Raw genomic sequence first — 22,653 nt, 5'->3', positions numbered from 1 at the left:
GTTAAGTAGATATTTTCTAGTGAAAAATCTAGTGAAATTTTAATTTCCTAGTTGTTTCTTTTACTGTATATATTTTTAATTCTATTTTTTAGTGGCTGCCCTTGGGGATTACAACTAGTGTCTTAATTTATAACAGTGTAGTTCAGATTAATACTGATTTAATTTCAGTAGTATACAAAACTTTGCTCCAGTATTACTCCATTCCATCTCTCCTTTGTGGTTTGTGTTAATGTCATATCAGTTACATCTTTATACATTGTGTGCTTATCAACACAGATTTATAACTATTGCTTTATTTGGTTATCTTTTTTCCTCTTTCAGCTTTAATTGATAAATAATTATATATATTATATACAGTGATGTTTTGACATGTATACATTGTAAAATTATTCAAGCTAATTAACATATTCATCACCTCATATACTTTTTTTCTGTTGAGAACGTTAAGGTCTACTCTTAGCAATTTACAAGTATACATTATTAACTGTAGTCCATAATTCTGTACAGTAGATCTCCAGAACTTATTCATTCTAACTGAAACTTTGTACTATTTGACTGACATCTTCACATCTCCCCTGATGGAATTTGGATGTGTTGTCCCCTCTAAAACTCATGTGGAAATTTGATCTCCAGTGTGGCAGTGTTGGAAACTGAGTGAGTCATGGGGGCGGATCCCTCATGAATGGATTAATGCTCTCCCTGGGGGAGGGGGGATTAATGAGTGAGTTCTCACTGTTCCCGTGAGAGCTCATTACTTAAAAAGACCCTGGCACCACCTCTCTCTCTCCCTCCCTCTTCCCCTCCCTCTCCCCTCCCTCCCTCCCCTCTCTCCCTCTCCCCCCTCTCCCCTCCCTCCCTCCCCTCTCTCCCTCTCCCCCCTCTCCCCTCCCTCCCCTCCCTCTCCCCCTCTCCCCCTCCCTCCCCTCCCCCTCCCTCCCCTCTCCCTCCCTACCTCTCTCTCTCCCTCCCCCCCCTCTTGCCATGTGATCTGCTTGTACTTGTCAGCTGCCTGCCATTTTTCCACCATGAGTAGAAACGGTCTGAGGCCCATGCCAGATGCAGCTGTCCCAGAATCGTAAGCCGAATAAACCTCTCCTTTATAAATTAGCCAGTTTCAGGTATTCTGTTTTAGCAACACAAAACGGACTAAAACATCCCCTCATTCAGTTACCTTTTGGATCAGATAAGCAAAAAAAAAGTTATGAACAAAATAACTTTTTTATATTTACCTATGTAGTTACATTTTTCTGGTGCTCTGTAGTACTTCATGTAGATTAAAGTAACTAGCATCCTTTTATTTCAGCAGGAAGGACTCCCTTTAGTATTTCTTTTAGGGCAGGTCTTTTAGTGATGAACTCTGTTTTTGTTTATCTGAGAATGTTTTAATTTCTTTATTTTTTGAAGGATAGTTCTGCTGATACAAAGCTCTTGATTGAGTTTTTTCTTCCAACACTTTGAATGTGTCATCCTACTATCTGGCTCTGTGGTTTCTGGTGAAAAATTATAAGGGATCCTTTTTGAGGATCCCTTGTATGTAGTATGTGATGATTGCTTATCTCTTGCAGTTTTCAAGATTCTCTCTCTGGCTTTTGACAGTTTATGGGGTGTTTTGATGTAACTCTCTGGGTTTATCCTACTTGGGGTTTGTTGAGTTTCTTGAATGTGTAGATTAATGTTTTTCATGAAAGTTTTCTGCCATTATTTCTTCAGATACTCTTTCTACCTGTTTCTCTTTATCTCTCCTCTCCTTTGGGACTTCTTGTTTATGTATATTGGTACACTTGAATGTATACCAGAGGTCTCTGAGGATCTCTTCATTTTTCTTCTTTTTTTCTTTACTTCCTCAGACTGGGTAATCTCAGTGGCCCTATCTTCAGGTTTGCTGATTTTTCTTCCTGTTTATATCTACTGTTGAGCCTCTGTAATGAATTTTTCATTTTGGATATTGTACTTTCTAGCTCCAGAATTTCTAATTGGTTCTCTTTTATAATTTCTATCTCTTTTTTGATATTTTCTATTTGGTGAGATATTATTATTATACTTTAGTTTCTTAGATATGGTTTTCTTTAGCTCTTCATGAAAGGACGAGTCGACACCAGTTGAGGATCCACCGGAGAGAGCTCGTTTATTAGGCGGCACACACACATATATATAGGGCTTTAAGGGAAGGCTGATTGGCTTAAAATACAATCCCTACTTAGCATACCGCATGGGGCTTGGGGTGGGTGTGGCCGAGAAGGAACAGGGTGTGATCCCTTGGGGCATTTGTGTTCTTACATTCCTCAGGTGTGATCCCTTGGGGCATTTGGGTTCTTACATTCCTCCCTTTTTCTTGTTTTAGGAAAGGGGACATTGAAGTCATCGAGCTACTTCCTGCTGAACTGGGGCGTTGTGCGGGGGGGGGGGGGGGGGGGGGGCAAAGGGAGGAAGGTACATAAATACCCATTATGAAACCCCAAAGGAGGGTGGAGAAACAAGTAATTTCAAAAGGGGAAAAGTCCATAAACGTTCCTTGAAGCCACAAGTCGAATATGCACTTGTTCGTAGTTGGAGACTGGAGGGAGCAGCTAGGCATTGGTGGCAAGGGCGTGTAGGAATGCGTTTCCTCTGTAAGGTGGTGTCTCTTCAGAATCGGCTGAGGCACTCACGAGATGAGGCGGGGGTTCATCGGTACCTAGAAGCTGGTAGTTTCTAAGCAAAAGCTGGTTAAAGGCCTGATTAGAGATTTTTCCCACTTGGGTTTGAAGAAACCTAATGATGCAGGGCAAGAAAAGGCAGGTTATGAGGATAATGATTAGAGGTCCCAAAATGGGCCAAATCCAAGTTAGGATAGGGTTTAAGATAAAAGAAGAAAAGGGGTTAGAATTGGATGTGGTTCGTAGGCTGGAAGCTAAGTCGGTGAGTTTGATGATGTTTGTTTCTACTAGACTGGATTCATTGATATAATAACAGCATTCTTCCCCAAGGAAGATGCAAGTACCTCCTTTTCCTGCAGTGAGGAGGTCTAGTGCTCTACGGTTTTGGAGGGTGACCTGAGCTAAGGAGGTAATTTGTCTCTGTAGAGAGGAAAGAGATTCGGCAGTGGAGGTCAGAGCCCTTTCAAGTCTAGCATTGATGTCTTTGACTGCCCATAAACTGTGTCCTAAGGCTCCTCCCGACAGGCCAGCTCCAACCACTGATGTTGTTAGGGAAATACCAACCATGATCGGGAGGAAGGCGGCCCTTTTTTTGCCTTGAGGGAGGATGAAGAAGATGGAACAGTTCTGAACTGGTGTACAGAGTGAGTTGAGGGACGATGGTGACAGGAAGGCATGGGGCAGTAAGATTAGGCAGGATGGAGGTAGAGAGGGTTCCATTGCACCAGAAGAAAGAGAAAACAATTTCCGGGAGAGAGAGCCAGTGAGGTGTGGTTGAGCGACTTGCCAGTCGGCCGCGGGTGTGAGACCTCTGGCCTGGTGGGAGGGGTATGGCCCAGGTTCAAGAGGGGTGTTAGGATTGGTACGTTGGCAGATTGTGCATGAGGAGGAAATTTTTTGTAAGAGGGCTTTGTCAGATGGGGTGAAAAACTGGGATAAAGCTTGGGGGCTAGAGTGAAACAGGTCATGGAGCAAGCGAAAGAGAGAGGACTTATCATCATTAGGCGGTTGAGGCTGAGAGGGTGTCTGTGAACCTTGGGAGCCGTATGGAAGAATGGGAAGTTGGTTTTGTGTCTGTGGGTGCTGTGCCGCAGTGCGTGCGGCGAGGTCAGCCTTACAATTCCCGCGAGTGATTGGGGAATCGTCCCTCTGGTGGGATCTGCAATGAATGACTCCTAATTTACAAGGTAAATGGGATGACTCGATTAATGTGGAGATTAAAGCTGAGTTGGTGATTGTGTTACCCTTGGTGTTAAGCAGACCGCGTTCTTTCCATATGGCGGCATGAGAGAGAAGTATATGAAAGACATATTTGGAGTCCGTGTGTAAGTTAAGAGTTCTCCTTCAGCTAGAACGCAGGCTCGTGTGGCAGCGATAAGTTCAGCCTGCTGGTTGGTAGTACCCTTGGGTAAAGGTTGGGCTTCTATAACCGAATCAAGGGAGACTATGGCATAACCCGCGTAATAAGTGTTTCCTTCCTTGAATGAGGACCCATCCATGAACCATGCGAGATCAGCGTGAGACAGGGACCCCTCAGTGATGGAAGAGCGGTAAGATATAAAATTTTGAAGGCTTTCTACGCAGCTGTGCAAAGGGGTGTTGGGGGAATCTGGTATAGGCAGTAGGGTAGCCGGGTTTAGGGGTGGGCAGGTATTGAAGGATAGGGCAGGATTTTCCAGAAACGAGGATAGGAGGGTTAGGATTCTGGAAGGTGGGAGGGATTGGAGAGCCTTATACGTAAGGAGGTCTTTAAGGTGATGTGGTGAGAGAATGGTGAGAGGTGCCCCAAATGTTAATTTGGATTCCTCCTTATGCAGTAACTGCCCTGCTGTCAGGGCTCTTAAACAGGGTGCCCAGCCTTGTACAGTGGGGTCCAATTGTTTTGATAGGTATGCTACGGGGGCAAAGGAGGGGCCATAATTCTGTCCTAGAACACCCAGAGCTTGTCCCGTATTTTCATGAACATAGAGGAAAAAGGGTTTACTTAGATACGAAAGGCGCTATTAGGATTTTTTACAGCGAGTATGGGAGTATTGAAAGGGGAGCGAGTGGGACGGAGATACCCCTTTTTTAATAGGTCCTGAATGATGGGGCTTAACCAGAGGAGGGCTGTTGTGGTTAACCGATACTGAGCCTGACAAATATATTTGGAGGGGTCTTTTAGTTTTATGTGTACAGGGGACCACTGGGCCAGAGCTGGGCTGGCAGTGTCCCAAACTGTGGGGTTAACGGTGCGTTAAGATGGGTAAGGACTTCTTTGGAGGGGTGGAATTAGTAGGATCTTGGGCTTGAACTAGCGCTAGGAGGAAGGAAACGGGGGAAGAGGAAGAGGACAGGGGCAAAGTAATGGAGACTTGAAGCCGTGATAGAATGTCCTGACCCAACAAGGGGATGGGGCATTGTGGCATGACTAGGAAGGAATGGGAGAAAACGGATTGAGTGCCTTGAAAGTAGCAGGTTAAAAGAGGGGTTTTTTGGGGAAAGATTTGTTTACCTCCTACCCCGACTATAGGAGAGCTGCTGGAGGTGGTGGGGCCTTTATATTCCCTTAAGACCGAAAAGGTGGGTCCACTGTCCAGGAGGAAAGATATTGGGTGGCCGTCCACAACCATGGACACCCTGGGCTCCTGCTTTGTTATAGAGATGGTCGGGAATGGCCCAAGACTCCGTCAGTCCTCCTCAGAGAGGCCCACCATAGGTGGTGTCCATGGTTCGGGGGACTGTGGGGCAGTTGGTCCCTCACCCCTTCGGGCCAGGGGGCAATCAGATCCCCAATGTCCCTTCTTTTTGCATTTTGGACAAGGAGTGGTGGGTGGCCTGGGGGTGGGGCAAGCCTTGGCCCAGTGTCCTTCCCTCCCACATTTAAAGCAGGCTCCAGGTGGAGGCTGTAGGAGGGCACCCAGGGGGTTTGATAAACTGGGCCAACATCTGGAAGTTGGTGTGGTTGGTCTTTTGTTTTCGATGTTCTTTTTCCTCCTCCCGATTATGAAAAACCTTGAAGGCCACTGACAGGATTTCGGTCTGAGGGGTTGCAGGACCCTGCTCTAATTTTTTAAGTTTAAATGTCGGGGTAGGATTGGGCCAGGAAATAGGTCATAAGGACATGCTGGCCGTCTTCAGAGTTGGGATCTAAGTTAGTGTATTGTTGAAAGGCCTGAGTTAATCTATTGAGGAACTCGGAGGGAGTTTCCTCCTTTTTTTGGACAATTTCTTGAATTTTTTGGAAGTTGACAACCTTGCGAGCCGATTTCTTGAGGCCAATTATTAAGCAAGAGGCAAAACGGTCTCGAGCCTGGATTCCCTGGGCTATGTTATAATCCCAATTAGGTTCCTGTTCTGGGACTGCTTGGGGGCCTGGCGGGTGATCTGGATTGGTACGATGAGTGTCAGTGGCATGGGTTTGGGCTGTATCCCAGACCCTGCGGCGTTCCTCAGGGAGGAGGGTATTGGCTAGGAGCATGAAGATGTCATGATGTGTGAGGCTGTAGGCCTGCAGGATCCATTGGAATTCTTTAATGTAGGTGGTAGGGTCGGTAGAGAAAGAGCCTCGTCTTTTTTCTAATTCTGTAAGGTCAGCTAGGGAAAAGGGAACATGGACTCTAACTACTCCTTCAGCCCCAGCTACCTCATGTAGTGGAGCGATTGTTAAAGGGGTGGGGGGTGGTCCTCGGGAACGGGTGAAAGGGGGGCTTAGTGGGTCAGGAGTAGGGGAGGGTAAAGATGGAGGAGTGGATGGCGCAGGAGGTGCAGAAGGTGACACGGATGACGGGGGAGGAGGAGCAGGCACCGGAGGCACTGGGGGAGGAGGAGGTCGGTAGGGTGGGGGTTCATCAGCAGGGTCGAAGGTGGAAGAATCGAGGGGTGACTGTGAAGATGGTTTACAGGCTAAAAGGACTTGAGAGGGAGTACAGGAGGAGCAGAGGGTGGGTTCTGAGCCAAGAGGCGAAAAGCCTCGATGTAGGGGATCTCCTTCCATTTTTTTTAGGCGCTGGCAGTAGTTAAAGAGGTCTTGTAGAATGTTAGGATCTAGTGTGCCCTCAGGGGGCCATGTGTTTTGATTATCTAAAGGATAATAAGGCCAATCTTGTATACAGAATTTGGTGAGGAGTTTGGGCTCAATATAAAGGTGGGTGAGGTCATTGAAGTGGAGAGTCCCCTAGGGAGGAGGAGGAAGCGCCCATTCTGGTCTCTTAATGGGAATTTAGACAGAAATCGGACAGAGATTTCTAGGCGAGCTCCTAGAGGGCGTCCCCAGTAGGTCACGTCAGTCCCGGCAGGTTCAGGTACGAACCAGGAGGAGAGAAGGGAGGTGTGGGTCGTCACTCAGACCTCCACTTCTCTAGGGCAAAAGCCCGGTGCCTGAAGGAACCTAGCGCCAGGATTTTCTGGTCGGGTCCCGGACACAGGAGAGAAGAGAGTGGTGGACAGGAGGGTGAAGGAGAGAACAGAATGGGGCTTTTAACCTCCAAAAATGAAAGTAAAAGTTTACCGGGGCTTTGGAACCTGTTATAGTTTGGGAATTTATGGTGGTCGTGAAGACCGTGGTGGGGTGGGGTCTCCCTGTGGTAGCCTGAAAAAGGGCTGGTGCCCTTTAGGAAAGGGGGCTTAACTAATGATGAGCCGGTGGTGAGTGGAAGGAGCCAGCGCCAAAAAGAATGGACGAGGGTGGACCATCAGTGTTGAGCGGTGGAAGGGAGGCCGGTCCCGGCGGGACGGAGTTCCCGAGGGGCGACTTGGAAAGTGCTGCTGCTGTGATTCGCCACTCGAGAGAAGCTCTGTCCGGGTTTCGGCACCAGTTGACGATCCAGAGAGAGCTCGTTGATTAGGCAGCACACACACATATATATAGGGCTTTAAGGGAAGGCTGATTGGCTTAAAATACAATCCCTACTTAGCATACCGCATGGTGCTTGGGGTGGGTGTGGCTGAGAAGGAACAGGGTGTGATCCCTTGGGGCATTTGGGTTCTTACACTTCAAACATTTAAAATAGCTGAAGTCTTTGTCTATTATGTGTTATGTCTGATCTGTGTCCGTTACAGTTTTATTGATTGCTTTTTTCCTATAAATGGTTTCCATATTTTGGATTTTTTTTTGCATGTCTTGTAAAAAATTTTTTTGTTGAAAACTGGACACTTTGGGCTGGCCCCGTGGCTCACTCAGGAGAGTGCGGTGCTGGTAGTGCTGAGGTTGCTGGTTCGGATTCTGTATAGGGATGGCCGGTGTGCTCACTGGCTGAGCGTGGTGTGGGCAACACCAAGCCAAGGGTTGTGATCCCCTTACTGGTCAAAAAAAGGAACACTGGACACTTTAAATAATTTAATGTGGCAAGTCTGAAAATTAGATTATATGTTCTCCCCAGGAGGAGGAGTTATTGCTATTTGTTGATGTTTGTTTAGTGACTTTTCTCAATCCTGTAAAGTTTGAATGTTCATCTCATGTGGCTCCTGAAGTCCCTATTCAGTTGTCTCAGTGGCCAGCTGATGATTAGACAGAGATATCCTTACATGCCTAGAACCAGTAAGTCTCCTGGTCTTTGCCGAGGGGCCCAGCATCCCTTCCACCCTTAAACCAGACAGTTTACAACTCTGCAGTAGTTTTTACTTCTGCTTGTGCAGAGCCTCAAGGTTAACTGGAAGTGAGAGATTAGGGCCTTCTAAAGTCTTTTCCAAGCATGCATCTAGAAAGTGGCCTTTCTAGATTCGCCAGAATTTACTGAGCTTTTTATTTATTTTTATTTATTTATTTTTTTAAAAGATGACCGGTAAGGGGATCTTAACCCTTGACTTGGTGTTGTCAGCGCCACACTCAGCCAGTGAGCGAACCGGCCATCCGTATATGGGATCTGAACCCGGGGCCTTGGTGTTATCAGCACCGCACTCTACCGAGTGAGCCACGGGCCGGCCCTTACTGAGCTTTTTAAAGTCCCTTATAGCTATCTCATTCCCCAGGTTTTCCTTTTAAGCTTTTATGATTAGCCTGTTGTTTCCCTAAACTGTTATCTACTGCCTCAGGCACCTGGGATGTTTAATAATTGTCATACTGGGTGAGCTCTGAGGCAGGTCAGAGAAAGACAGCCTTGCAAGTGGGATCTTGCAGGGAACCACCTGAAAGTTCAAGTTTTGACAGTTCTTTGGGGATGGGACTTGAGTTCCAACTGTTCTGTCCCCTCCAGTAGCTGCCAGGGGATAATTTTCACTGCGATTGTAGGCTGTTGGTTTTGTTTTCTTTTTTTTTTTTTTAAAAGATTACTGGTAAGGGGATCTTAACCCTTGATTTGGTGTTGTCAGCACCATGCTCACCCAATGAGCTAACCGGCCATCCCTATTGGGATCCGAACCCGTGACCTTGGTGTTATCAGCACCACACTCTCCCGAGTGAGCCACAGGCCGCCCCAGGCTGTTGGTTTTTGAGGTTATAGCTAGCTAGGGAAGTAGGGGTGGGAATAGTGCAAGTCAAAAGATCATGAAGCATGTTGTTCCTGCCAAGATTCAACTATTCTGTTTTTGGCCCCCAGATTACTAAAAGGCAGTGTTTAAAAAGTTGATTCTGACTATTTTTGCAGTGTTCACATTGCTTTTATGGAGAATTTTCAGAGTTCTTATTCTGTCATTTCACTGATATCATTCTGCTTGTTGATTTTTTTTTTTTGAATCTTTACAATACAGATACAAAAGGGTATAAATTTTCCTGTAAGGAGGGATTTAAGTGCATTCTGTATTTATCATTCAGTTGGAAATATTTTCTAATTGTCATTGGATGGATGTCTTGTTGACTCCTGAAGACGTGTGGTTTAGCTTCAAAATACTTGGGACTTTTTAGTTGTCTTTTTGTTACAGATTTTTATCTTAATCCACTATGATCATAGAACATCCTCCATATGATTTCAGTCTTTGAAATTTGTTGAGACTTGCTTTATACTCCAACATATGTTCTACTTTGTTAAATGTTCTGTGTACCCTTATGAAGAAAGTGTATCGAGCAGATGTTGAATGAAGTGTTCTATTTATGTCAGTTAGGTCAAGTTTGTTAATTTTACATTTCAGGTCTTCTGTATTCTTACTTTTTTTTTTTCTGCAGGGGAGGGACGTGATCTGCTTATTCTATCAGTTACCAAGAGAAAAGTGTTAAAATCTGTAGCTTTTGTTGTAGTCATGAGTGTCTCTCCTTTAAAGTTTGTTGTTGTGTTTAGTTTTATAGATTTTAGAATTATATCTTCCTTGTGGATTGATCTCTGGATACTTATGAAATGCCCTTCTTTATTGCTCATGTTCTTAAAGTTTATTTGGCATTTGGTCAGTTACACCAGCTTTCTTTGGTTGGTGTTTAATGGCGTATCTTTTCCCATATTTTCAACCTGTCAGGCACCTTATGTTTTTAAGATGTGACCTTGGCAAGCAGCATATAGTTGGATTTTGGTTTTTAATTCATTCTGCCAATCTTTATGTCAATTATAGCTCTGTGGGTTTTTTGTTTATTTAAACATGTGATTTTAACTATTGACATTGTTAAATCTTCCTTCTTTACTTCTTCTCTTTGTCCCTAGTCTCATGTTCTGTTCCTTTTTCTTTCTTCTGTGGCCTTCTTTTAATCAAGTATTCTTTATTCAAAATGCTCCCTTTTCTGAGTGGTTAAACTTTCTTATACTGTTCTTTTTGTGGCTTCCCTAGGGATTACAACATGTATTGTAGACTTAATAGCATCTAAGACTTACTAGCCTCTAACAAATTAGTGTTTTCATCAGTTCCTGGAAATTCAGGGACCTTATAGAACTCCAGTTACCCTGTCCCTACTGCTTTTGTGCAATTGCTACTGTGCATTTTAATTATTTTTTAAAACCCCAAAAGAAATTATTTTATTTTTATTTTTTTAAACCACGTAGAATAATTTGTTTTATTTTTTTCCATATTGAGATGCCATATAAAATGTTAACTAATGTTCTACTTCAAGAAAAAGTTGGAAAAACACTCTTGTACTTATTTTTAACCTTACTACTGTGAAATGACAGTGCTTCTAATTTTGACTGTTAGATCTAGTAATCCTTTTAAAAGGATTAAATTGTGAACATACACATCAGGAAACAACTTAGATCTGGCGTTTCATGAGTTTTGGTTCCAATTAATATATTTAAAAATTTTAAGGGTAGAAACCAGGAGTGGGTGTAATTGAAGAGTTCATCAGGAGATTAAATAAGAGTTCTCATTAACCAAGTGTTCTAGTAGCAGAGATTTTTCTGTAGTTGGAGTTCCTACTTGTTCTTTTCATCTAAATGTGGCACTCAGTTTTATTTTCAAACACTGACATAAATCCATTTTAGTTTTCTATGCAGTGTGATATAGTGGAAACAATACAGACTAAACAAAGAAATTATTTTATATATTCATTATATACGAAGACTTACATATATCCTCTTTTCATTATTCTTCATTTCTTTCTGGATTTCTTTACAGTTGACCCTTACAACACAGATTTGAACTGCATGGGTCCACTTATGTGTGGATTTTTTTCTTTCTTTCTTTTTTTTTTTTAAAAAAGATGACTGGTAAGGGGATCTCAACCCTTGGCTTGGTGTTGTCAGCACCACGCTCAGCCAGTGAGCAAACCGGCCATCCCTATATAGGACCCGAACCTGTGGCCTTGGTGTTATCAGCACCGCACTCTACCGAGTGAGCCACAGGCCGGCCTTAGATTTTTTTCAATAAATATACTGGAAAATTTTTTGGAGATTTGAGACAATTTTGAAAAAACTCAGATGAACTGCATAGCCTAGAAATAATGCAAAAATTAAGAAAAAGATATTTTATGCATTCATGACATACCTATGTAGATACTAGCCTGTTTTATCACTTACCATAAAATATACAGGAATCTATTATAAAAAGTAAAAATTTATCAAAACTTAGACCGTACGTGGTGTCATTTACAGCCAAGAGAAATGTAAACAAACATAAAGATGCAGTATTAAATCATAACTGCATAAAATTAACTGTAGTAGGTATCATACTATAATTTCACAGCCACCTCCTGTTGCTATTTGCAGAGAGCTCGTGTTGCAAATACCTGCTTAAAACACCTGCATGTGATGCTAATCATCTAGCATGAACAGTTCATAAAAAATGATCTCTCTCAGTTCTCCTTATAATTTAAATAACATTTTCTTTTGTCTAGCTTGTTTTATTGTAAGAATATAGTGTATAATACGTATAACAAACAGTTGTTTAACACATATTTTGTATATGTTATTGGTAAGGCTGCCAGTTCACAGTAGGCTGTTAGTAAAGTTTTGAGGAAGTCACAGTTATATATGGATTTTCAACTGCAAAGGGGGGCCAGTGCCCCTAACCCCCTGTGTTGTTCAAGGGTCAGTTGTACTTCCATGTGGGTTCACTATTTTTCTGCCTGAAGAATGTTTTTAGTGTTAACAATGAGGAACATCTTTAGTGGGGATCTGCTGGCCGTGAATTATCTTTATTTTCCCTAAAAATGTGTTTATTTTACTTTCATTTCTTAGAATATGTTTGCTGGTTATAGAATTCTTGATTTGGCATTCATCATCTTCAGGCTTTCATGGTTTTGTTAAATAGTCCCTCTTTCTAAATCTCTTATTCTTTGTCTCTTTTGTTCCTTGTTTGTTTTAATTATCCCTTTGTTTTCTCCTGTTTATATGTCTACATATTGATATCTTTTTATTTTTCTTGGGTTTTCTTGGGTTTCTTATTTGTGTAGTTTGTTTCATTCAGTACTCAATTTACAAATATTCTCTCTTCATATATTTTCTCTGCCTCTTATTCTATCCTTTGTCTGTTTGGTATTTTCTACTTTTTTGTCTTTCCCCTATGTTTTGGATAAGTTTTGGTCCTATATTCTGGTTGACTGCTTTTCTCCTATTGTACCTCGTTTGGCTGTTAAACTCCACCTCTGAGGTTTTCAATTTCAGGTTAAATCAGGAGGTTTTGGCCCCTGGTTTCATTCTGGTTTATTTTTACCCTAAGGTAAACTTGGGGTTCTAGCTTAATGTGGATAGAGTTTCCTGTTACATTTCCTGCTTGGGCATGTTTTGAATTTTGACTTCTTTCCCCTTGCTTCTTGTGGCCTTAGAACCCAAGGGCCGGCCCGTGGCTCACTCGGGAGAGTGTGGTGCTGATAACACCAAGGCCACGGGTTCAGATCCCATATAGGGATGGCCAGTTAGCTCACTGGCTGAGCGTGGTGCTGACAACACCAAGCCGAGGGTTAAGATCCCCTTACCGGTCATCTTTTTTTTTTTTTTTTTTTTAAATAAAAGAACCCAAAAGCCAACTTTGTTGAGATGGGCAGATGCCTTCATAGGGTAATAGTGACTTTGGTGCTCTGGTATTTTGCTTTTTCCTCTGAGTTTGTGTTTTTTTGTTTTTGTTTTTAAGAATTTAGACTGGTGGTTCTTCACTGTATTGTAAGATCTTTGGTGCTTTTAAGATGATGTCTCTTGTTATCAGCATTTTTTCAGGAAGAGTGTTAGTCTGAATAAACTTGCCAGCCATTACTGGAAATAGAACTGGAATGGTTTTAAATTCTGATTTAAACTTTATTTCAGTTCTCTTCTAGTTCTAGTACCTATTGTGAAGGGTTGCTGTAAAGATTAGTGAGATAGTGTATTAGTCCATTTTGTGTTGCTTATAACAAAATACATGGAAGTGGGTAGTTATAAAGGAAAACGAAAGTTATTGCTTACAGTTTCTTAAGGCTGGGAAGTCCAAAGTCCATCTGGTGGTGGTGACAGTGGCCCAGATATCTCACTTTGCAAGATGATGGAAGCAGAGAGAGCAGAGAGAGAACAAGACAGTCTCTTCTCCTCTTTTAAAGCGCTCAGAACCACGCCCATGACCACCGCTTTTAATCCATTCACTATGGCACACAGTCCTACAATCCAATCACCTCTTCAAGGCTCCACTTTTCAGTTACCATAATAGGATTTCCCTCCCTCTTAACAGTCACAGTGGGGGCTAAGTTTCTAATACATAAAACTTGGGGGACAAGATTCAATCTTCAATGAGTTTTGGGGGAACATTATTCAATTCACTACAGATAGTATGTGTAAAGGGCCTAGGAAATGCCCGGTTGAGTGGTAGTGAGTTTCCTACTTTTCTTTCATTGTTCAACACTGTTTATTGTCCTCCTGCTTACTATTTTGAGAGAAGTACTTAGTCTTTCTACTTCACTGTTAAGTTTTTCAGCTCTGTCCGTTCTACCAGTTGGAACATTTATCAGCTTTATTTAAATAATCAAATCTTAACTTCCAAGATCTCCATTAGATCTTCTAGTATCTTTCTGGGAATATTTATTACTTATTTTAAAATCTTGTTCCCTAGGGCTGGCCCGTGGCTCACTTGGGAGAGTGTGGTGCTGATAACACCAAGGCCACAGGTTCAGATACTTATATAGGGATGGCTGGTTGGCTCAGTTGGGAAAGCATGGTGCTGAGGACACCAAGTCAAGGCTTAAGATCCCCTTACCAGTCATCTTTAAAAAAATAAAATAAAATAAAATCTTGTTCTCTCAGTCTTATTTATTCTTCATTTCCTGAGGTGTAGGTTTGTGTTAAGGTTACTGCCACATTGAATATGTTTGCTGAAAATATTTGGTCAGTATTGGTTGTAATTTGTATTTTAAAATGATCTTTGTATTTGAGATTGCCTGAAAGCTTGTGTGCAGGTGCTTCATGACATTAGTCTAGCCTGATCTCAGAATGGGAAGTTGTGAAGGGGAGATGTGACAATAGCAAAACTTCTGGTTATGTGGTCTCACCATGCCACATGTATATCAGGTTCCTGGTTCACAACCAGCCTGTCTGCTTCTACTGGGCTCCTCTAAACCAATTACTGTCATTTGTCCTATAACTTCTGTCCCTGTTATTTACCCCTCCAGCTGTGCCATGTCTGTAGCAGCTCTCTTTTTGTAAGTCACCTCTTGCAGAGTTTCCTCCTTCCAGTTTGAATTCATCTGTCTGTCTTGTTTTCAGGATTCTTTGAATCTGGCACACCAGAGATATCCTTTTTGTTTTCTCATATGGTTATGGATTCTTTCAAATTGGCATTTAAAAAAAAAAAAAAAAAAAAAAAGAGGGCTGAGCCCGTGGCTCACTCGGGAGAGTGTGGCGCTGGGAGCGCCGAGGCCGCGGGTTCGGATCCCATACAGGGATGGCCGGTTTGCTCACTGGGTGAGCGTGGTGCTGACAACACCAAGTCAAGGGTTAAGATCCCCTTACCGGTCATCTTTTAAAAAAAAAAAAAAAAAAAAAAAAGAAAGCTTTGGAGAAGGGGGGAGAGCTATAGCATGTGCTCATTCTGACATCTTAAGGCTGTCATGAGCATTTTTGTTTGGTGCTATATTGTCTTCGATATATCAAGAGAATATATCAAAACTACTTAGTTCTCGTTCTGTTCTTGCCATGAAAACAAACTGCTTGCTTCTGGGTATCTTACTGCTATAAATAATGCTATAATGAACATTTTAATGCGTGTGTGTGCCATGTTTTGTTTTCTTAGATTAAAATTTTATTTGCAAAGCCTTTCTGTTCGTCGATGCTGTCGAGGAAGCATCGTTAAAGTCTTCCCACCACCGTCATATCTAAGTCAGAGTCTCCTAAAGAGCCTGAACAGCTGCGGAAGCTCTTCATCAGAGGGTTGAGCTTTGAAACAACTGATGAGAGTCTCAGGAGCCATTTTAAGCAGTGGGGAACACTCACGGACTGTGTGATAATGAGAGATCCAAACACCAAGCGCTCTAGGGGCTCTGGGTTTGTCACATATGTCACTGTGGAGGAGGTGGATGCAGCCATGAATGCAAAGCCACACAAGGTGGATGGAAGAGTTGTGGAACCAAAGAGGGCTGTCTCAAGAGAGGATTCTCAGAGACCAGGTGCCCACTTAACTGTGAAGATCTTTGTTGGTGGCATTAAAGAAGACACTGAAGAACATCACCTGAGAGATTACTTTGAACAGTATGGAAAAATTGAAGTGATTGAAATCATGACTGACCAAGGCAGCGGCAAGAAGAGAGGCTTTGCTTTTATAACCTTTGATAACCATGACTCTGTGGATAAGATTGTCATTCAGAAATACCATACTGTGAATGGCCACAACTGTGAAGTAAGGAAAGCCCTGTCAAAGAAAGAAATGGCTAGTGCTTCATCCAGCCAAAGAGGTCGAAGTGGTTCTGGAGACTTTGGTGGTGGTCGTGCAGGTGGTTTTGGTGGGAATGACAACTTCAGTCGTGGAGGACACTTCAGTGGTCGTGGTGGCTTTGGCAGCCGTGGTGGTGGTGGGTATGATGGCAGTGGGGATGGCTATAATGGATTTGGTAATGATGGTGGTTATGGAGGAGGTGGCCCTGGTTACTCTGGAGGAAACAGAGGCTATGGAAGTGGTGGACAGGGTTATAGAAACTAGGGCAGTGGCTATGGCAGGAGTGGCAGCTATGACAGCTATAACAACGGAGGAGGCGGAGGCGGCTTTGGCGGTGGTAGTGGGAGCAATTTTGGAGGTGGTGGAAGCTACAATGATTTTGGCAGTTACAACAATCAGTCTTCAAATTTTGGACCCATGAAGGGAGGAAATTTTGGAGGCAGAAGCTCTGGCCCTTATGGTGGTGGAGGCCAATACTTTGCCAAACCTCAAAACCAAGGTGACTATGGTGATTCCAGCAGTAGCAGTAGCTATGGCAGTGGCAGGAGGTTTTAATTAACTTCCAGGAAACAAAGCTTAGCAGAAGAGGAGAGCCAGAGAAATGACAGGGAAGCTACAGGTTACAACAGATTTGTGAACTCAGCCAAGCGCAGTGGTGGCAGGGCCTAGCTGCTACAAAGAAGACATGTTTTAGACAGTTCTCATGTGTATGGGCAAAAAAACTCGAGGACTGTTTTTGTGACTAGTTGTATAACAGGTTATTTTAGTTTCTGTTCTGTGGAAAATATAAAGCATTCCAACAAAGGGTTTTAATGTAGATTTTTTTTTTTTTTGCACCCATGCTGTTGATTGCTAAATGTAATAGTCCGATCATGACGCTGAATAAATGTTTACATGTGCTGCGTAAAGTTAGTCTGCTCTGAAGCCATCTTGGTAAACTTCCCTAACAGTGTGAAGTTAGATTTCCTTCAGGGTGATGCCAGGTTCCGTTTGAAATTTATTACAATCTGCTTGGGTGGAGAAGCTATTGTCTTCAGAAACCTTGTTGTAGTAGAACTGACAGTTGTTATTGTGACCTGAAGTTCACTATTACAAGGATCACTCGAGCAAAGTCACAGAATTATTTGGTTATAAAAATGACTGTTGGCACATCCTATGCAATATTTCTAAATTGAATAATGTTACTAAATAAAATTATAGATGAGAATGAAGCATGTGTATCATCCATTATGTGTAATCAGTAAACAATTTAATTCTCAAAAAATTTTTTTTATTTGCAAATTACATTTTCTTATATTAAAAGTTTATTTGCAAATGAATTGTTTCAGAATATTGTGCCATCAAGAATAAGAATGAGCTGAAGTTTTGTCACACACTTACTTGTATTAAGTGCTATATTTTTTGTGAGCTTTAGTGAAAAATGAGGCCTGCTTATTTTTGGAATTCTTGTGGGATGGGTGAACATATACACTGTGATTGTTTGATGTCTCAGGGTGCTTTTTAGTCTACTTTTCCTTCCTTCATCTCTTCCCCACCTTGCAATTTGTTGGGAAAACCAGGTCATGTGTCCTATTGAATTATCCACACTTTAGATTTTACTGATTACATTCCCATGGAAGTACTTAACATGTCCTGTCCTTTGGTCCCGTGTTTCTATTAATTGGTGATTATATGTAGAGACTTGAGCAGACTTAGGTTTGACTTTTTTTTAATAGCAAGAATAGTTTGTAGACATAGGTGTTATTGGCTACTTCTGTCAAGTGATATTAGCAACCATTGATGATCACTACCTAGATATATTAATATTAGGGGTTGCCAAGTAGCAGTTTTCTTATTCTCTCACTCCTTTATTTGTTGATATATTTTTATAAAATAAACTTATTTTCATCAACTATTTGGTTAACTTGAAGAGTAGAACACTTAGGAAAGGCAATTAAATTCTTAATTATTTTTCTCTACTTTCTTTCGTGATATTGAACTTATTGTCCAGCATTCTACAGAGCTAACCAGTGACTTGTTTTTCAGTATCATTGTAAACTCATGGATTTAATGTGTTTGTGTCTTGTTCCATTGCAGTTATCTGTTTTTGTTCGGATTGTCCAATCTTTGAGGAATTGAACCTCTTCAGGCCCAGTAGGATGGCTATGATAAAACCAAAACAAAACAAAACAAAAGCAATACAATATGATCAGGATGTGGAAAAACTGTAACTACCATATATTGTTGATGTGAAACGTTGCAGCTGCCTTAAAAGACAGGCAGTTACTCAAAAGGTTAAACAGAGTTAACATATGACCCAGACATTCGCTCCTAGGTATATACCTAAGAGAAATGAAGACATATGTCCACATAAAAACTTATACATGGACATTTATAATAGTGGTATTCATAATATCCCAAACAGATAAACAAAATGTAGTATATCCATGCAATGGGATATTATTTGGCAATAAAAAGGAATGAAGTTCTGAGTTATGCTATATTATGAATGAGTCTTGAAAACATCATGCTAGGTGAAAAAAGCCTTTTTAAAAAGGCCACATATTGTATGATTCCATTTATGTGAAATATCCAGAATAGTGAAATCTGTAGAGACAAAAAGTAGATTATTGGCTGCCTAGGGGTGGGAGAAGTTGGAGGGAAATGGGAGTGACTGATGAAGGGTACAGGTTTCTTTTTGGAGGATGGAATGTTCTAAAAGTGTAATGATTGCATAACTCTGTGGATATAGTAAAAACCATTAAATTGTATAATTTTAATGGGTGACCAAGGAGAAAAAAGTATTTGCAATCCAAAGAGTTAATTTTTCTTAAATTACAGAGTGTTCTTATGAATTAATGGGACTAACAACCCTTTTCCAAAAAAAGAGAGGGGGGAAAACACATGAAAAGACAGTTCTTTTAGTCAACATATAATTAAACTGTTCCAGGTGTTGTGAATACAGATGTGAACAGGACAGACTCTGCTCTCCTGAAGAAAAGCTATGAATTATATGTATGTATAAACTACAGAAGTATGGTGGGGAGTTGAAACAAATAATCCCTTTGAAATTATGCTAAGTAATATGAAAAACTAAACAACAGGATGTGATTAAGGAATAACTGGGTTGCGGGTTAGTGGTTACATAAATTGTATTCCCACATATACAACTGAGAGAAGGCCTCTGAGAGAGTGACATTTAAGTTAACATCCTGAATGACATGTAGAGCTACTGGTTTAAGATCAGGTTAAGAGTGTTAAAAGCAGCGCAGACAGCAAGGCCTGCGGTGGGCCTGAACTTAATATATTTAAAGAGTGGCAAGACTTTAGGGAGATAGGAAGTGTTAAGTAGTAAAACAGAGATAAGAAAAGGCTATTGCAGTAGTACAGGTGAGAAGTGTGTGTTGGCTTGGGCTAGTATGGTAATAATGGAGACTAGATAAGTGGACAGATACGGTATAAATTTCAGGGGTAGGTTCAACAGGACTTGCTGATTGTGGGGAATGGGGAGGGGTACAATCAAATTTTGTCCGGCACACTTAGGTGGATCCATTTTCTGAAATGGGGAAGATTAGGGGGAAATGGGGAACAATTGGCATATGAAAGAATGCTGAATTTTATGGACACATGGTAGACTCATTGTCATTTGGTCTCAGGATCCCATCACAAATTTAAACAATAGATTCTATTTGTCAGATTCATAAAAAGCAAAGTGTGGTAAGGGTGTGGAGAAATGGTTCTTATATAGTTGAGAATTTAAACTGATGTGATGCTTGAGGCAGTTTTGACCAACATCAGTTTTAAACATTGATCATGAAGTGTATGCATTTATTAAGTATGCTTGCCCCAGTAAATCAAGAGAATTGTAGAGGGATGTCTATTGCCTTATTTGAGAAAGAAGAACAAGCAGAAAACTATTAGGAACAACCTGCATGCTCATCAGTAAAGAAATGGTTAGGGCCGGCCCGTGGCTCACTCGGGAGAGTGTGGTGCTGGGAACACCAAGGCCCCGGGTTCGGATCCCATATACGGATGGCCGGTTCGCTCACTGGCTGAGCGTGGTGCTCACAACACCAAGTCAAGGGTTAAGATCCCCTTACCGGTCATCTTTAAAAAAAAAAAAAAAAAAAAAAGAAATGGTTAAATATATTATGTTCATGGAATGTACTACCATGCTATCATAAAAGAATGAAGTTGATTTCTATATACCTATATGGAAAGAACTCCAAAATTATTTGAAAAAAGACGTGAAGTAGTATATTTGACTACTTGTGTATATATTTTTTAAAATCTATGTACTAATATGCTTGTGTGCATGAAAGAATCTTTGAAAGGCATCTCTGGGGTGGGGAATTGGTGGAGGAGATAATTCTAACTTCATATCCTCCTTATTTAAAGTTGTGCATGCTGTTTTTATTAACTTCTAATGTGGAGTTTAACCTCCCTTTAAGAAAATCTTTGACCATACTTCAAGCCCGTTAATCACTCAGGGGCAGCCTGGGTGGGGAACATCAAACAAAATTCAAACTTCTTTAAGGGCAGGCTAATATTTAGCTTTTAACTTCTATCAAGGGGGGCTAAAGAGCGGAGGTGGATTTTCAAACATCATTTTTTAAGCAGTTCAATCTACCTTGTCACACAGCAAGCACTTTCACAGAAATGAATTACGTATGTTATGAAAGTGGGGGTCACCCTATCTCACTACCTGCAGTCTGCTTTGGTTGTTTTCGCTGACTTTCAGTCTTTCCATATTTCTGAATATTTTCATGCAGTTGTAGTCATCCTTTCTATACAGTTTATTCTCTTTCCCCAGCCACTTAAACATTCTCCTTTGTCATGTGCTGAGGTATATTTTAATGGCTAAATTCATAGTCCATTTTGAGGGAAATAGTTCCTTCTGCTTTTTTACCATTGATAGCATTGTGACAAACATCTTCATAGATTAATCTTTCTTAGCATTTATGAATGTTTACTTAGAGATCTTATTATTACTGTTTTGAGCAGTTTTAATATTCTTAAACTCTTGATGATTTATGGAAATGATACTTTATGGTCCCTTCAGCAGTTTGAGTGCTGTCTCACCATATATGTACAGAAGAAAACTATCAAATTGACTCATCACCATTGAATATTATAACTTTAATTTTTCTAGTTTGGTGAGCAGGATTTTCATTTTAATTCCCTTTTTCTTTATAAGTGGATCAGTTTTTTTCCATTAGTCTTTTTAATCTTTTCCCATGTTGACTTTCCTGCTAACCTTTTTTTCTGTTAGAGTGGAAACTCTACCACACGCTCAGAAAAATCAAACTGCCTTAAAGACAATTGTGATTCCTTCCTTTGTTGGGAAGTTAAAAGATATGCAGCTTTTTAATTCATTGTTATCTAGTTCCTAATGAATAAAATCCCTTGGGTAAAATGCTTTAAAATGGGCTTGGACCACCAAACATTCCGTACTGGAAACTTTTAACTTTTTGAAATGTTAATGATGCTAGGAATAGTAATCATCTTGAATTCACACTTGTGTAGTTCTATATCTCTGAGTGTAAAGGAATGTGTGTATGTTTATGCAGGTGTGACTACCAACAAACTAACCTATAAGTGGCACTATTCATTTTTATGCAGAGTGGTTGAGCTTTGGTTTTTTACCAGCAATCTGGCTATCCTGGACATACTTAAGTATCTTTTTGTTCTGACCAAAACCCAAAGAAGGAGAGATCAAATTTGTTTAAAGTAATTTTTTAAAAAGGAAAATAACATTTAGAACTAGAGGCCTCTGCACATAGTTCTAGAGTTGAAAGTGCTTTAAATATTATCTAGTGCTTAGAAAAATAAAAATTTTAGGATATTCCTTCTTAACCTTGCAGAGGATAGTAAATACTGGCTTATTGATGTAAAGGAAAGGCTACAGGATAAGAACTCACCCTTAAAAGAACTGAAACTTGATAGCTACTAGCTGTTTTTATTCTGCTTTGGGGGGGGGAATGCTTCCACCATCTGATAATGAAGGAGATTGCAAATTAAATTTAAAAGGTATTTGAAAAGTATACTTACAGCAGTTTTAACCACAGTTTCCCTACTGGGCCAGGAAGAACCCTCTTATATACTTTTATATCATCATGTCTCTGTCTTTCTTAGCATTCAATCACAACTTTAGTTTATCACCACTTGTATGATTATTTGATTTGTATCTACCATTATATTTGTAAATCCATAAAGGCAAGAGCTGTAGTTGTTTTTCCTCGCTTATATTCCTGTTGCCTAGCCTAGTGCCTGACACACAGGATTCTCATTACTTTTTTTTTTTTAACCTATTGTACTAGTGTTGGTAGGTGTTCACAAATGTATAGAAAATGGTATAAAAGGAATATTCATTAAACTGTTAATTCAGAGGAGAGTAGGATTGAGGATGTGTTGCAAGGATATGAAAGTGATCTTTTCCTTTTTATTAATATTTGTATATCTATATTTTTTATTAAATGAAATTTTACAATAAAATATAAAATTGTAAAAAGGGATGGGGTAAAAAGGGGATGGGCATGGAATGGCATCTGAGTGATAGCTGTGTGACATTGGTCATACTGCCTTACTTCTTTTGAGCCTTGGCTTCAATACTTGTAAAAGGGGCATAATGCTTTCTTTCTCTGTGGGGTGGTTTTGAGGATTATGGTGATGGTTATCAGTTGTCTAGCTCCTCTCAGATCTCAAAAATAAGTTTTCTGCTTTTTCTTTCTCTCACTTGAAAATGTAGGGAATGTGCTGTTTCATTTAATTTCTAGACTTGTAGTCTTATGGTACCATCCCCATCTGCTGGAATGTCAGGGCTTTGCCACTAATGGCTTCTGTGTTGATTGTGTGTCTTGATTAGTCAGGATTATTT

The 22,653-nt window shown here is 40.8% G+C and overlaps 1 protein-coding gene across 1 annotated transcript in view; it reads left to right on the top strand.

The window, feature by feature from the left end:
• The window catches only part of LOC134372547 (heterogeneous nuclear ribonucleoprotein A1-like), a 51,858-nt gene extending 35,506 nt beyond the window's left edge, over positions 1-16,352 (top strand). The window contains exons 3-4 of the mRNA XM_063090008.1: positions 15,246-15,937; positions 16,082-16,352. Coding sequence (XP_062946078.1) covers positions 15,246-15,937; positions 16,082-16,352 — 963 coding nt within the window. The remainder of the gene's footprint in view (positions 1-15,245; positions 15,938-16,081) is intronic.
• The last annotated feature ends 6,301 nt before the right edge of the window (positions 16,353-22,653 follow it).

Source organism: Cynocephalus volans, chromosome 3 (genome assembly GCF_027409185.1).
Source record: "Cynocephalus volans isolate mCynVol1 chromosome 3, mCynVol1.pri, whole genome shotgun sequence".
NCBI classification, from domain to species: Eukaryota; Metazoa; Chordata; class Mammalia; order Dermoptera; family Cynocephalidae; genus Cynocephalus; species Cynocephalus volans.
The sequence above is the reverse complement of the archived record's forward strand: the minus strand, read 5'-3'. Positions and strand labels throughout refer to the sequence as shown.